We start from the raw sequence: 15,290 nt of genomic DNA, 5'->3' as shown, positions 1-15,290 counted from the left end.
CTTAGCCGATGCTCAGGCTGTGACAGGAGCGGCGCAGAGCAGGGACCCAAGCCCCACTTGATGTTGGAACACAGGACATGTGTGCAGAGCCATGTGCTCGCCCGTAGGATTCTGAGGGTGGATGCCAACAAATCCCCTTCCTGTGGCCTAAAAGGAAAGGAGGCTTGTCGCGGGTCACACAGCAATGAACCCCACCCAAACATCTCCCCTGACATCCAACATCCTGTGAGCCACACAGGGGTGTCCAGCCTGGCACCCTTCACCAGATGGTTCAGAAGTGGGAGCTCCAAGGGGGCAGAGTCCCCTAAGAACTGCAGAACCAAGGGGGCTCTCTGGAGGAGGCAAAGCCCCATAGAGGCCAGAGGATGGGCTGGCTCAGGTGGGGCCCTTCTGCCATCAGGAGCAGGTGCCGGCACACCTGTGGTGAGGGTTTTAAGGTTCATTCCTGGGCACCATGGACTGCCACCCATGCCCACCCCCCAGACCCAAGGCTCAGAGGGAATGTGAAGGCGCCATTTCACAGGAGCCCCCATGGCACTCTCTGGGGTTCTGGTGTCACCTGCACTTAACAGATGAGAATAGTGAGGGTCAGACAGGAGAGCCTGCCTGCGTCCACAGCGTCCACGGTGGGGGCCAGGCCTGCCTGACTTTGGACACCTTCCTCTAACCACCCCCATGTGTTTTTACAGACAGACTCTGGGTCTGCCAGGCCACCCCCAGTCCCCTGGAGATGAGCATCTGTCCTCTGGACCTCCCTGCCCCCATATTCAGCAGTTGCTAAGCCCCCTACTCTCCCCATCCCTCCCCTCCCAAGTCAGCCTCACCCTCTCTCCTCAGGACCATCTTGCCAGCCTCCTCCTAGGGCTCTTGGCCTCCAGACGCTCTAATCCCTGCCCCCTATACATGGAAGCAATTCAGGTTAACCCCCACCCCCCACTAGAGTTCTCACTGGCTCCCTATTGCCCAAAAGGTGAAACCTGAACCCACTTACCTGTCTAGAAAGGGGGAAGCCCTCATCAACAGGATGGGAGCAGCCTAGAGAGATGACAAGGCCCAGGGACCAAGCCTGCCTCTCCTGGGGGAAGAAGTTTCCTCTCCAAGAGTAGGGCCCAAATCATGAAAACGGTTTGCTTTAAGCTCTTTATAGAGACACAGGCCCTGGCCCTGAGCTCAGCTGGTAAACATGAAGGAGAATGAAACCCAGGCCAGGCCAAGGAGGGAGAAGGAAGTGGGGCTCTCTCTGGGCTCTGGGGATGCCAGGAGAGATTGAGTGAGACATGGGATGGTCCACCCCAGTGTCAGGCCCTCCAGCCTTGGGAAAACCCCCTTGTATCCAGGCAAAGAGAGATACTTGGGGAGCCTTTGGGGGACCCCACAGAGCGGCTGGCCCTCCCACCTGCTGGCCCTCCTGTACTCAGAGCAGCTCCAGGAGCCGCAGAGCTCTGAGGGAGGTGCTCCAGACAGGGGCAGCCACCAGCACGCCTGTCCACTGTCCACTGTGCAGACAAAGGGAGGCTGGGGTCCAGAGGGGACACGGTAGTGGTGATAGGAGTCTACACAGGAGGACGAAGAGAGTCACTCTGTTGGCTGAGCACTCACTCAGGTCAGGGCTATCCATCCTCACCACACCCTCCAAAGACGGCAAACAGAAACCCACCACTGAGGCTCAGAGAGGCTACTCGAGTCACCCAAGGCCACAGAGCCAGGGGTGGGAGCGCAGAGATTCGAACCCTGGGCTCTGGCGGACTTGCATTCGTTGCTCGGCTGAGAGTACAACGGCCCATTCTTTGGTGCCTGGAATTGTAAAACTGCTTTGCTGGAAATTTTCCCAAACATGTGGGGAATGACAGCACAGAGGCTGGATTCTCTTCCTGCAGAGTGCTGCCGGGCGGGGAGGGCCAGACGCGAGGTCAGAGGCAGGAAGAGACAATCAACAGACCCAGGATGTGCGGAGCCAGCCCCTTCCGGGCCGCCCCTCTGTCCGGGGGATGCCAGCACTTAGAGACGCTGGCTCCAGACCCAGTGGGGGACATGGGAGGGCCCCATTTCACAGACGAGGGAATGGAGTCTCAGTGGGAAAGTGGCCCGTCCAGGGCTCTGCTTCGCTCAGGGGCAGAGCCAGGCCTCGGATCCAGACAACTGTAAGGGAAGCCCCTTTGCTGGACGGGGTGCGCGGGCTGGCAGTTACTGGTGCAGGCGGTTCCTGCTATAAATACAGTGTTGACTCCCTGGTAACCTTAGCCTCCAGGCTCCCCTGTCCAGGCACAAGGCCACAAGTCCTGGAGCTGACCGCCTGCCACCGTGCTCCTGCTCTGCACAATGTTCCTGACGCCCTGACAAGGTACCACATTTTTTTTTTTGTACAGGCTCCAAATTATCGGAGACGATGCTGAGCTAGCTGTGTCCGAAATGAGAAGGGCTGTTGTTCAGATGAGAGCCAGAAGGGCCTATGAGAACCAGCCCCCACCCTGGGGTGAGCAGGATGGGATTTCCCAGACAGGGCCCTTAGTTTGGGCCTGGGGAGCTGGGTTCGAATCCTAACTCTACCATGTACCAGCTGGGCCACCTGGGTCTATTTGCCTCTCTGAGCTTCCGTTTCCCCAGCTGTACAGCAAAGTTCATGTATCCCGCTCCAGGGATCAAGCGATGTCCCTGAAGTGGCCAGGACAAGACACAACACCTAATTCGTCCCCTTCATTTTCCTCTTCGGCTGCAGCTCACTTACTGGTTGAACAGTAGTAACAGTCACACTTGCTCACAGGAAGCCTGGCGTTCTTTTAAGCGGGTTACACACTTTTGATCACTTAATCCTCATTGGGACTTGAGGAGCTAGTGTCCTGTTATTGTCTCCACGGAACAGATAAGGAAACTGAGGCACCATGACCTCCAGGAACCCGCCCACAGCCACACAGGTGGTGGCTGGTGGGGTTTGTGGGGGCGGCGGCGAACTTTCCCGCTGGAGACACAGGTCCAGAGATAGCTTTCGGAAAATAGGTAGAAATATTTCACAGCAGCCTCCTGGACCCAATCTCTGTCGTGGGGTTGGAATCCTAGAAAGTCTTGAACTTCAGATGACACATTCCAGGAGACCACCCCCCAACAAACACGCACACACCTGCACCCAGGTGTTCTTTCACTCCTGCCTCCCATGATCCGCAGCAGAGACGAAAACCAGGCCACGGTATTTGACAGGCGGGAAGCCAAGTCCCGAGCTCGCCCGGGGTGACCTGCCCAGCCAGGGTGGGCAGAGCCATGACCATGCCTGCCGGCCCCAGCCCAGCTGACCCTCTCCTAAGCAGCGAAGGGGAGGTAAAGGCTGTGTCTCCTCCCAGCCTCCCGGACACACACACACACACACACACACACACACACACGCAGATGCACACGCTCAGCACCCAGTCCATCGCCTCGGCGGGCTAAATATTGTTCTGGCCTTCCTGAAATACCCAGCTCCGTGCGGGTGGTTTTACAAGCTGCTAAAAGCAGGACCGTGTCCCTGGTGGAGGGAGAGAGCTATTCCGGGTTCGTGTCAGGTGTGCGCAGAGCCAGCCAGAAAGGGCCTGTCTGCGGCACCCCCGCCCCCCCATACCGGCTCCTCCGCGGACAATTCTTGGCAGCCTGCACTGCTGACGCCTGGCGGAAGAGGGTGAGGTCAGGCCAGTTTTGTCGGTGTCCCCCTCCCCAACACACACACGCACACACACTCTGTTCCAAATCTGACTTGGCCAGGCCCGGGCGCCAGGACCGTCCATCAGACACCACGCCAGGGGGTGTCACGTTGCCAGCAATCATAAGCACCCCGGGACCCCCAGGACTGCCTGACATGCCCAGGATTCTCCACGGGGCTGCAGGACAGATAAGAAATCCAGGGGACCCCAGATGGGCAGAGGCTTAGGAAAGAAGGCGCCACTGGAGGGGCCAGACAGGGAGGCTCCCGTGCCCCTGGGCTCCTGCCCAGGACCCTCCACCTGCTGCTTCGCGGGGCCATCACTGAGCGTTCACGGCACATCAGGCTGTCACACTTTATCACAATCTGCAATCTGCACAAGCACCTGAGGGGTAGGGACTGTTACCACTGTCCCCTTTTTCACCCGGGGATACTGAGCTTCAGAGCAGTTAAGCTGCTTGCCCAAGGTCGATCACCCAATCTAGAAACGAAAGAATTGGGATTCGAACCCGGGCAGCCTGGATTAGGCTGCCTGCAGCCCCTGCCCCACCCACTGCCAGCTCAGAGGGACGTCTTCCCAGAGCTCGCCTTCAACCGGTAGGAGCCAGGGTGGCCTGCCAGTCCCCAGCAAACCCCTCGCCCCGGGGAGGGCAGAGGGTACGTGGGCAGGCCCCGTTATCTGGCCGCCCCTCTGCCTTCGTGCCCCTGGCCGCTTCCACCCTAGAGGACCCGGGGGCTCACGGAGAGGCGGCCTTGTGCGGGCAGAGCCGGGGCTCAACTCCCCAGAGGTCTCAGACGTTTGGGGGAATCAGATGGAAGCCGTAGGCTCCCCCAGGCCCGTGGCACCCCAGGCCCGCCGAGGGGCCCAGGCGCAGTCCGGCCCCCTGCGCTGCGGGTCGGCTCCGGACTCCCCGGCTGGCAGCGGGAGGGGTTTGCAGCAGGCACAGCTTCCTGTGTAGCCCCGTCGGGAAGACGGGGGGTGCGGCTGAACTTGGCTTGGCGAGGCTGGTCCCCCTTCCAGGCATCAGGCTAGAAAGAAGGGGGTCCAGCCCACAGCTGCCTGCAGCCCGGGGCGGGGGCGCCCGGTGCCCTCAGCGACCAGCAGCCTTGGCTCTGCAACCGGAGCCGCGGCGGGTAAATATAGCGCTGCCACTCACCGGCCGAGGGGCCCTCGCCGTCCGACATGGTGCAGGGGATGGGCGGGCAGCCGGCCACCAGCCCGCAGGGCCGCTCCGAGCCGTCAGTGGCCGTCACCCACCTGGTGGGGCTTGGGCTGCCGGGCCTGCTCCGCGTCCAGTCCCCAGGCAGCTCCCGCCCCAGCCGGCCCGGCGGCCCCCACCGCCCCCCCATGCTGGGCCGGGCAGATAAGAACGTGCTCCAGAGCCAGGAGCCCGCCGGATTGGTGGATAAATCTGGGCACTGCCCTCCCCTGCCCTGGGCCTCTCCCGGGCAGCCTCGGAATGTTGCCTGAGTAACTGCTGCACCCCAGGGTGCTTGGTCAGTCCCCGGCCCCCAGCCCCAGCCCTGGAGACCCCAGAATGCCCGAGCCTCTCGCCCTGGGAATGCTTCCACTCAGCCAACCAGGGGCTTTTCTGGACGTTAGAGAAGAAGACGGAGCGATGCCACCCGCTGAGTCCGTGCCTGGTGCTGCCACGCTGGTCCACCCACTCAGCTCTCCATGACCAGCCGCGACCCACCCAAGGCCACCCGGCCAGTTAGGGGTGTGACCAGAGCCAGACTCTGGAGCCCGACTGTCTGTCTCCAAGGCTACAGGAAGGCGTGGCCCTTGCTTTTGTTTGGCAGACCGTGAGCAGCCACTTCGGGGCACCTCCTGGGTGCCGACCGCTCCACGTGTGTTGGGGGTGCTGTGCGGGGACAGAGGTGAACTCCCTGGGGGAGCTGTGTGACCCATGTCGGGCACAGAGTGGGCACTCAGGAAATATTGGTTGGGAGGACACATCTCAGCAAGCACTTAGTATGCGCTTGCTGCGTGCTTGCCTAAGAGGTAACCCAGTCCTGTTCCTGGGTCCCCACAAGGGCCTGGGCCAGAGACTAGGGCAATGAGGCAAGTAGAGGGCTCTGGGCTCCGTTCCCAGGGGCGTCAGCTCTGGACTGGGTGTCACTGGGCCCCCCACTCCGGGACTCGAGGTCTACCCGGGTCTGCATGCAGGGTGCAGAAGGAGTGAAGTGGTTTAAAGAGGAGAGAAGCTGGTCATCAACCCGAATCCCCCAATACTGGAGGGCTTCCTGGAAGAGCTGGCATTTGAGTTATGTCTGTGAGGAATCTGAAAGTTTTTTCAGGGGGAGAGAGGGCATTCCAGGAAAAGAGACCAGCAGGTGCATAGATAAGAACCAGGAAAGCTTGATTGGAGACTGGCAGGCATCCCCGGCAGGGGCAGGAGGTCACGATCATCCCAAGGAGAGGAGGCTGATATTTGTGAAAGGGCTATGGAAGTCAGGGGAGGCTTCTTGGAAGAGGGGGCAGATGCTGGTGCTCGAGGGTCCACAAGCCTCAGGAAAATGTGAGGGGTGTGGAACAGTATCAGAGGCATCCAGCCGCTCTTCAAAGGCACTGAGGCCTTTCCAGCTCAGAGACCTTGGGGGTGTGAAGACAGGAGGGCCCAGGCTACCATGTTTCAAAGGAACTGCCTTCTGGAGACGGGGTGGGGGAGAGCTGCAGCCACAACAGCCGTCAGAGACCAGCCGTCAGAGGTAACAGCAAAGGAGTTCAATCCCTATAAGGTGGTTCCAGGCCTCCTGGCCTCCTGGCCTTTGCCCGTGCTGTTCCTTTGGTCAGGAATTCCCTGCGCCCCCTCCTCCTCCATGAAGCCTTGTCTGTCCCTGAAGATGGACCGGGGCCCCTGCGTTCTGCTCCACGAGCTGACCTCACTGTGGTTGGTGCCCTGGTTTTGTCCACCTCTTGGGTGGCTCCTGCTGTATGGTAGTGAGCTCACTATCGCTGGAGGTATCTAAGCAGGCCTGGACAGCCACTGGATGAGGACCCAGTGGAGGGAGTTCGAGCATCAGGTGGGGGGTTGGTTTAGTGGCTTTGGGGCCCCTCTAGAGTGACCAGCTTGTCCGGGTTTCCCTGGGCCTTTCCCTGTTTCAGCCCCAAAAGTCCTGCCTGCATCCTGGCAACCTTCAATCATAGGCAAACCAGGACTGTTGGTCATCCTGGGGCCCTCCTGGGATTTTTAAGTGAGAAAAGAAAAAAAAAAAGACAAAGAAAGACTGGAAGCGTTTCTGGAGCCCCACAGCCCACCCCCCTCCAGGCCTCCCCTCCTCCCTTTCCACGGCCTAGATTCCAGGTGAGAAGCAGAGGCAAGTCAGCAGGGAGAGGTAGAGCTCCCGAGGACCTCCTCACCTGCATGGTGGGAGGAGTCTCCCCTGCTGGGTTTTGAGGACTAAGTGAGATAAAGCAGCAGAAGGGGACACTGAGGCCCACCTGCGAAGCCCTCCACGTAGTGCTCGGCTCCCCCCTGCAGCCGCAGTGAGGCATGGGTAGGGTCAGACTGTGTGGCCTCGTGCAGGTCATGACCCCTGCCCGTGCCTGTCTCCACATGGAGCACCTCCTTCGTCCTTGGCCCCGGGGAGGTGTGCCCAGGCCCAGGGGACCATGCTCGGGTGTCGTCTCCTGCAGCACCTGCTCTGGGCTCCCTGCCAGGAGCTGGGTCCACAGGGAAGCACGCGTGGAACGCACCCCGGGGCAGCCCCTGAGACTGCCAGTAGCCCGGCCCAGGCTGGCACGGCTGTGCCCGGGGCTGGCCCCACAGGGTGCTGCACCAAGCCCCTCACCTCAGCCACTGCCAGGCCAGGGCCGGGAAGGAGCAGTGTCAGGTGGCCTGCCGGTGTCAGATGGCCACTCTGCCAGCCCTGCTTGGCGACCGGGACGAGCCCACCCCAGCCTCGGTTTCTCAACTGAAGGTGGGAGGCCGCGGTAGGATGAGCCCCAGGGCGCAGATGCCCGGGATGGGCCCTCCGCCTCCCCACCCTGTGGCTGTCGGCGTGTCCGCCCCCGGGTCCCACCCGAACAGGCCGCCCAGGGTCCACCCACTAGAGCCGGTTCCCTGTGCGCAGGCCACTTCCCCTTCCTGTCTCTGGCCCCGAGGACTTTCCTGTTTTGTTTTCTTTCTTTCTTTTTTTTTTTTTTTTATTGTGGAAACATGTGTTGGGGAAAAAACAACGTGATCGCTCCACTCCTGAGGTCACTGCAGCAGCTATGGGCTGCTGCGTGCGTGTGCTGCTGAACACATGTGCGACGATGCGGGTGGGTGCACACAGGCGTGCGCGGGGGTGGGTCCCTGTGGGGGGGCAGTGTGTGCCTGTTGGAACGTGTGAGAGCACAGCACATGTGTGGGTGTGCACACATGTGTGTGCGTGTGCATAGGAGCATGTCTGTGCGTGCAGGGGAGGGTGGGTGAGTGTGTACATTCATGGGTGAGCAGACCTGCGGGCATGTGTGGACTCATGCACGTGTGCCCTCTGGCTCCTGCGAGCTCACCCTGGATCTCCGACCTTCCAGCCAGCTGTGTGTCCCTGTCCTGGGCACCCGAGGCCTGGCATGGTGCTGGCTGGCCCCTGGGGGCTCACGACAAGTGTCTGCCATGATTTTCAACTACTTGGTGGGGACCCTGGTGGCCAGCTGCTGCCAGGGGCCTGTGAGAGATGGGCACTGGCTTGTGGGGACAGGGCCGAGCAGTCAGGGCGAGTGTGGTGCTCGGGGGGCAGCTCTCGAGCAGTGTCCAGCAGGCAGAGGCCTGGAAGGTGAGCCAGCAGCCCAGGCAAAGTGCTCGGGGCGCCATGGGAAGGGACGGTGGCCGGAGATCCAGTGAGAGGGACTGCATGGGTGGCCTCCACAGACTGCAGGAGTGCAATTTGCTCAAAGGGGAACAGGGCAAGAGGGGTGCACATTTATTGGGCGTCAGTGGGCCAGCTCTGAGCAGGGCACCGTCCAGGGCCTGCCTCACGTCAAGGTCTCAAGGGAGGGCATCACCCACCCCACCCCCATCTGCCCTCATACTGTGCAGCCAGCTGGTTCTGCCGCTGGAAGGAGAGTCCCCGAGGAAAGGAGGGTCAGGGCTGGCCTGATCAAAGGTGGGGGGGGTGCTCCAGCATGCTGGGGTCAGGAAGGAGGCCCGTTTCCCACCCGCTGGCACCTGTTCACCCCAGATTCACAGGGACACCAGCTAGGTCTCAGGGGCCCCTGTAACTCCTCCCTGCTGGAGACCCCATCTTCCTGGGCCTTAGGCATCCCTCATAATAGAGGCAGGAAAGCTTTGGACAAGGAGCCTCTCCTGGGTCCTCAGTGGCCACAAGAGGAAGGACAGGGTATGTCCTCCTGGGCGTGTTATCCTGGGCAGGCTCCCTCCACTGCTGGACGCAGGAGGGTGAGTGGTGCCCACGGGGCTGCAGGGCCTGGTGCCACTGGGCCTCGGGACACTTCCTGGGTCCGTCCACTACCTTAGGTCAAACAGACGCCTCTTTACACCCCAGGTCACGGTGGACACGCCCCAATACATGCGGCCTGAGACGCGCCGGCACGGCTGCTGAGACCCACACAGAGGCCAACACGCAGTGACAGGGAAGCCCCAGAAACAGAGCTACACGGAGACACAAATGGGCACACACATGTGCAGGGCAGCTCTGGGAGCTGCTTTCCCACACCCAGGGCCCCTGTCCAGCCCAGCTCGAAGCTGATGGCTGCCTGGGTGGCCTTGGGTGAACCTCCCAGCCTCCATGCTCCCAGCCAGGAGAGAAGCTCAGAGGCCCATCCAGCTGCACTGGGTGTCCCTGGGGTTTGAGGCCGTGGGCAGCTCTTGGGTCCTTCGTGCAACACACTTGCCTCTGGGTGGGAGCCAAGGAGATGCCGTCATTTGGGGGGGGAGCGGTAAGGGGGGGCTCAGGGGACACAGAGCTGGTAGGGATGCTCCAGCCTCCTCCTCAGGCTCTGGGGCTCTGAGACCCCTCCAGGAGGGGTTGGGGTTACCCTACAGTGGGCTCAGGGCTGGACGCTCAGTGGTGAGCTGGATGCATCATCAGCATCATGACGTCTTGGGCTCCTCCTTACCCAGGGTCCCAGGGCCACCCAAGGGGCTCAGAGAGGGGCTCTCCCCATGGGCTGGGAATACAGGAGCCCTGCCGGGGTTGCTGTCATCATCCCCATCTTCCCCCAAAAGCCGACACCAGCAGAGGAGCTGGACCCAAAGAGAGAGATCAGGGAGGTGAGTCCAGTCGTTTGCCTTTGCCTGCCCAGCACTGATCCTGGGACCTTCCATGCCACACCCCACCTGGGAGGCCAGGATCCTGCATGGAAGGCCCCAGTGCCCCTGACACCCCTGTCTGGCCCCACTGTCTGAGGCCCATGGAGCCTCCTCCAGGGCAGGCTTGGGTGGGTGGGTGCTGCCAATGAGCCAGGCCCGAGCAGGACGCTCTGGACGGGGTGGGGATGGGGTCCCCCAGGGACCAGCACACTTGCCCAAGGCTGCCTCCTGCTGGTGGTGACCACTCTGCCTGCCTGGCCCAGGGTCAGCCCACGAGGAGGACAACACCAGGAGGGCCACCATGGTTTCCTCAAGCGAGGAGGAAGTGCAGGGGACACCGTGTTCTGGGAGAAACAAATGTTTCTAAAGCTCCAGGCCAAGGAAGGGCCTTGACTCCATGTGTGCTCACCCCAGCCCTGAGTCAGAGAAATGGCCCCCTGGCAGTAAGTCTCCCTCCCGTGCCAGAAATACCCCCCCCCCAGTGTCTGCCCCCGCCCCCCAGCCAGGGTTATTTTTAGATGTCCAGGCAGAGATGCCCAAGGCTGTCTGGAGCCCAGGGCGAGGTCTGGGCAGACATGTGGATTTAGGAGTCATCCACCCCAGGGGGGTAAGAACGTCCTTCGGGGCACACACGCATCAGGAAGCCTGCTTAGGACACAGGATTCTTGCCCCAGAGGAAAGCAAACATCCTTGCAGAGGGGATGAAACGTGGGAAGAGCCACTGGCTTGCGCCCCCTCTTGCCCCTGCCCCGAGGTCCCCTCCAGGTGGCCATCCTCTCGCTCACGGATCATCCAGGAAACACACACACATACTGTTTGTGGGGTCCACCCGGGCAGGACCTACCCAACTCTGGACCAGTATAAAGGACACCATGCCTGACCCGCCAAGACAATCGGGAGCGGTGGAGCTCCATCCAGAAGCTGCCCAGGTGGGCAGCTAATTGTGGTCCTCTGTCCACTCCCGTTGGCTGCCACTGAGGCCCAGCGGGGCCCCTGGGTGACTGCAGAGCCAGCCTCCTGTCGTAGGTGCAGAGCAGAGAGGAAGAACGCCTCCCCCGCCCCACAGCGGTGCCCAGCTTCTCATCCCCCAGCCCAGGTGGGCCGAGGCTCTCGAGCCAGCCCCCAGCCCCACCTTGGCCACCCCAGAGAACCCCTCATCGCCAGCCTCCAGGGCCCTGGGCAGAGGGCGCTGCACGCGGCTTCGGATCAGCCAGGAGCACCTGAAGTGTCAGAGCAGCTCCGCCCCAGGGGCCCGGTGGCTCCCAGCCCTCCCAGGCTGGAGCAAGCAGCCAGCGCCCTGCGCTCTGCACCCTGCGCTCTGCACCCTGCGCTCTGCACCCTGCGCTCTCCCCCCACCGCCCCCACCGCCCCCACCGCCCGTGGCTCTGCCCCTTCCCGCCCCCGCCGCTCCCGGGGGAGGGCGCGATCGCCGCACGCCCGCCTCCCCCCGCCCCCGCCGCGCCCCGACCCCACCTGTGACATGGGACGGCGTCGCCCGCCTGCCCACCCGCACCCGGGAAGCCCGCGGACGCTCCGACGCCCCGGCCTCCGCCCGCCCGGGTCTGCGCCCTCCCGGCCTGGCCACGCCCCCCGGGAGGCGGAGCCTGACGCCGCGGGCCCCGCCCCCTCCCGGCTCCGGGCCCCAAGGGATGGGGAGGCACCGCCCACCGCTGTGCGGCCGCTGCGACCCGAGCGCTGCGCCGGGGCGCCACCGTGTGGGCCTTATGGGAACTGCACAGACCGGCCTCCCGAGGGTAAAGCGAACCCTAGTACCCTAACCCTAACCCTAAACCTAGTACCCTAACCCTACCCCTAAACCCTAACCCTACCCCTAAACCCTAACCCTAACCCTAACCCTAACCCTAACCCTAAACCCTAACCCTAAACCCTAACCCTAACCCTAACCCTAACCCTAAACCCTAACCCTAAACCCTAACCCTAACCCTAACCCTAAACCTAGTACCCTACCCCACCCTTAAACCCTAACCCTAACCCTAACCCTAGTACCCTAACCCTATCCCTAAACCCTAACCCTAAACCCTGACCCAAACCTTAAACCCGAACCCTAACCCTAACCCTGTCCCCAAACCGAACCCTAGTACCCTAACCCTAAACCGTAACCCTAGTACCCTAACCCTATCCCTAAACTCGAACCCTAAACCCTAACCCAAACCCTAAACCCTAACCCTAACCCTAGTACCCTAACCCTATCCCTAAACCGAACCCTAGTACCCTAACCCTAACCCTAGTACCCTAACCCTAACCCTAGTACCCTAGTACCCTAGCCCTAACCCAAACCCTAAACCCTAACCCTAACCCTAGTACCCTAAACCTATCCCTAAACCCTAACCCTAACCTTGACCTTTAATCCTAACACCTACACTAATCTAACCCTAGCCCTAACTCTGACAGGTACTCGAACCCTAAGCCCTAAACCATTACCCTAACTCTAACCATAACTTTAACCCATACCGAACCCTCACTCATACCCATTCCTCAAGCCTAGCCTGTACCCTTAACCTATCCTGTACTCATAACCTAACTGTAACCCTACCATACCTAAGGCATACCCTAATCCTAACCCGTACCTTAAGGTGTACACTATCCTGGTCCCTATCTGGACCCTCTCAATAAACCCTAACCACATTCCTTACCTTAACCTTAACCCTAATCCTAACCCTTTCCTTAATCCTACCTTAAACCTATCCCTAACCCTAACCGGCACCCTAACCCTATCCTATATCCATACCCTAAACTGTACCCTAACCCTAACTCATACCCTAACTCTATTCCATACCCTAACCTTTCCCTTATCCTGTTGGGAGGAACCCAAACCCTAAGCTAACCTGAACCCTAATCCTATTGGGAGGAAGATGCTCCCGAATGCAGAGTGAAGTAAGTCAATTGGAGAAGGACAATCATATGGTTTCACTCATACGGAGAGTTTTAAAAATAGTGAAAGGGATTATAGGAGAAAGGAGAGAAAATGAGTGGGAAAAATCAGAGAGGGTGACAAACCATGGGAGACTCCTAACTCTGAGAAACGAACAAGGGGTAGTGGAAGGGGAGGCTGGTGGGGGGACGAGGTCACTAGGTGACGGGTATTGAGGGGGGCACTTGATGGGATGAGCACCAGGTGTTATACTATATGTTGGCAAATCGAACTCCAATAACAAAATATACTTTTTAAAAAAGAATTAAATGAGAAAAAAAAATATGCTCCCGCCAGGGACAGTGCTGGTGGGTGTGCAACACTGTTGCCACCGAGTCTGTGCTAAGTACAATCTATGCAGAGCGCTCTTGATTCTCCCATCAACCCCAGGACGTGGGTCCTATCATCTGTCCTCCCTTTCAGATGGGGAAACTGGGGCCCAAGCTGTAAAAACAGATAGTGCATGTAGGATGTGCCCCTAGAAGCCTGGCTGCAGGGCCTTGGTTTTAATCCCATCCATCCTGCCTACATCCCAAGGGTTGACACCATCTCTGTGCACGTTGGAGTCTCCCGGGGGGGCTTAGAAAAGTTTCAGGGTCCCACCCCATAGATTGATCCAGCTGGCCCAAGTGACTCATCCGTGCAGGCAGGCCTGGGAACCACCTGCTCGCTCATAGAAAGCCCTCTTTACAGAAGAGAAAGTGGCTCAGGAAGTCAGGATGGGTGCGCTGACCCATAGACGACGACAGCAGGACTGGGGGGCCAGGCTCTGCTCTTCCCACTCACCTCTGGCCTCCTGCCCTGGGTTTCGAGTGCTCAGAGGCAAGTGCAGGCCTTCAGTGGCAGCGCTTGCTGAGCTGGAGGACGGCCGCTGAGTGCAAAGGGCTACAGGTTTGAGTCCTGACTCGACTATGGCCTGGCTGTGGGCTGTGGCTTTGACTTTCCCATCTGTGAAATGGGTCATAAGAGGATTTGAAGAAATATTGATGTGAAGACTCAGGCTCAGCAATGGATAGATATTTGCTAAGTCAGAGGATGGTAAAGGCAATCTGAAGTTTCCAGTGGGGAGGTGACCCCTCCAGACCCCTCCAGGCAATGCGAGGTCATGTCCCTGGTGTGCTGAGGCTTGGTAGCCTGTGGACTTTTAATTTTTTAAAAATTTTTAGAGAGATTTTACTTATTTATTTTGAGAAAGAGAGAGAGAGCAAGCGAGAGAGAGCACAAATGGGGGGTAGGGGCAGAGGGAGAAGCAGACCCGCCACCGAGCAGGACCCCAAGATCATGACCTGAGCTGAAGGCAGACGCCCAACTGACTGAACCACCCAGTGCCCCAGCCCGTGGCCCTGGGAAGGGATGGACAGGGAAGGAAGTTCTATCCTGGGGGGCCAAGCCTAGCCATGGCAGGAAGCAGGGCATGGAGCCAGGAGTGCTGGTGGAGACTGGGGGCTGGTGTGGGGTGGCTGGTGTTGGGGGCTTGCAGGGGTACCTAGGGTATGTGTGGGCCATGGAGTTTGCGGGGTAGGGGCTGCTCTGGGGCTGTTGGAGAGCTACAGGGAGGCTGGTGAACTTCAGAGAGAGGTTTCAGGGGGTGGGGCCTGGGGGTCCCAGCGGGACAGGTGCCCGGGAGCAGTGCAAGGCTGAGGGCCTGGGAACAAGACAAGAGGAAGCATTGGGACCTGGGTGGCCGTGGGAAGGGAACCACTCCTGGGCTGAGCAGAGACAGGCAAGAGCTGGTCTGGCCGGGCAGCTGGAGGCAAAGCCCAGGCACACCATTCTCAGAGCCACAGGAGGCTGTGGGGCCCCCAGACAGGGGGGAACTGCAGGCGCGAGTGTGGCTTGAGGAGACCCTCACCCGGTGCTCAGCTTGGGCGGAGGCTCAGGGAGCAGGAGCGCTCTCCCTGCAGGGCGTCGTCAGCTACAGAGGCATCCTCCTGGAGGTGGGCCCTCTGCCCAGAGGCCAGGGCAGGCGACCGGTGCCAGTCCCATGACCCACCTGGGCCGGGGACCTCGCTCCACCCTGGCACAATACACCCATCTGTCCTGAGCATGTCATGTCCTCCAGGAGCCTCAGCTTCCCCTTCTGCTAAATAGGAAGATCCCTCAGTTCAAGACCACACAAGGACGGAGGAGCCGAGGTAAAGGAAGGGCCAGCCCGCACCCCGGTGAGGAGAGGGCACCTTCCCAGGGCACGTACCCCAGGCAGTGGACATGGGCATTTTGTTTTCTCTGCAGGAAGCCAAGCTCCGAAGAGCTGAAGGAGAAACTCCTTGGATGGGCCCAGAAGACATGGCTAGTCTGGTATTTATTGCCCCTTGGTCACCTGTAGGCTCCAGGGAGGAAAGAATGACGTCTTCCCCCACCCACTGTACCCACTGGGAGTGTTCCAATCTCACCTCCCAGGGGTGGGCCCACTGGCCTTCTCTGACTGGGT

The 15,290-nt window shown here is 60.4% G+C and overlaps 1 protein-coding gene across 2 annotated transcripts in view; it reads right to left on the bottom strand.

The window, feature by feature from the left end:
- EML1 (EMAP like 1) overlaps positions 1 to 5,050 on the bottom strand; it is a 188,878-nt gene extending 183,828 nt beyond the window's left edge. For both annotated transcript variants that reach the window (XM_038545703.1, XM_038545704.1), the window contains exon 1: positions 4,825 to 5,050. In XM_038545703.1, the coding sequence (XP_038401631.1) occupies positions 4,825 to 5,017 (193 nt within the window). In that variant the 5' untranslated portion in view covers positions 5,018 to 5,050. The remainder of the gene's footprint in view (positions 1 to 4,824) is intronic.
- Positions 5,051 to 15,290: the final 10,240 nt, after the last annotated feature.

This window comes from Canis lupus, chromosome 8, assembly GCF_011100685.1.
Source record: "Canis lupus familiaris isolate Mischka breed German Shepherd chromosome 8, alternate assembly UU_Cfam_GSD_1.0, whole genome shotgun sequence".
Lineage (NCBI taxonomy): Eukaryota > Metazoa > Chordata > Mammalia > Carnivora > Canidae > Canis > Canis lupus.
The sequence above is the reverse complement of the archived record's forward strand: the minus strand, read 5'-3'. Positions and strand labels throughout refer to the sequence as shown.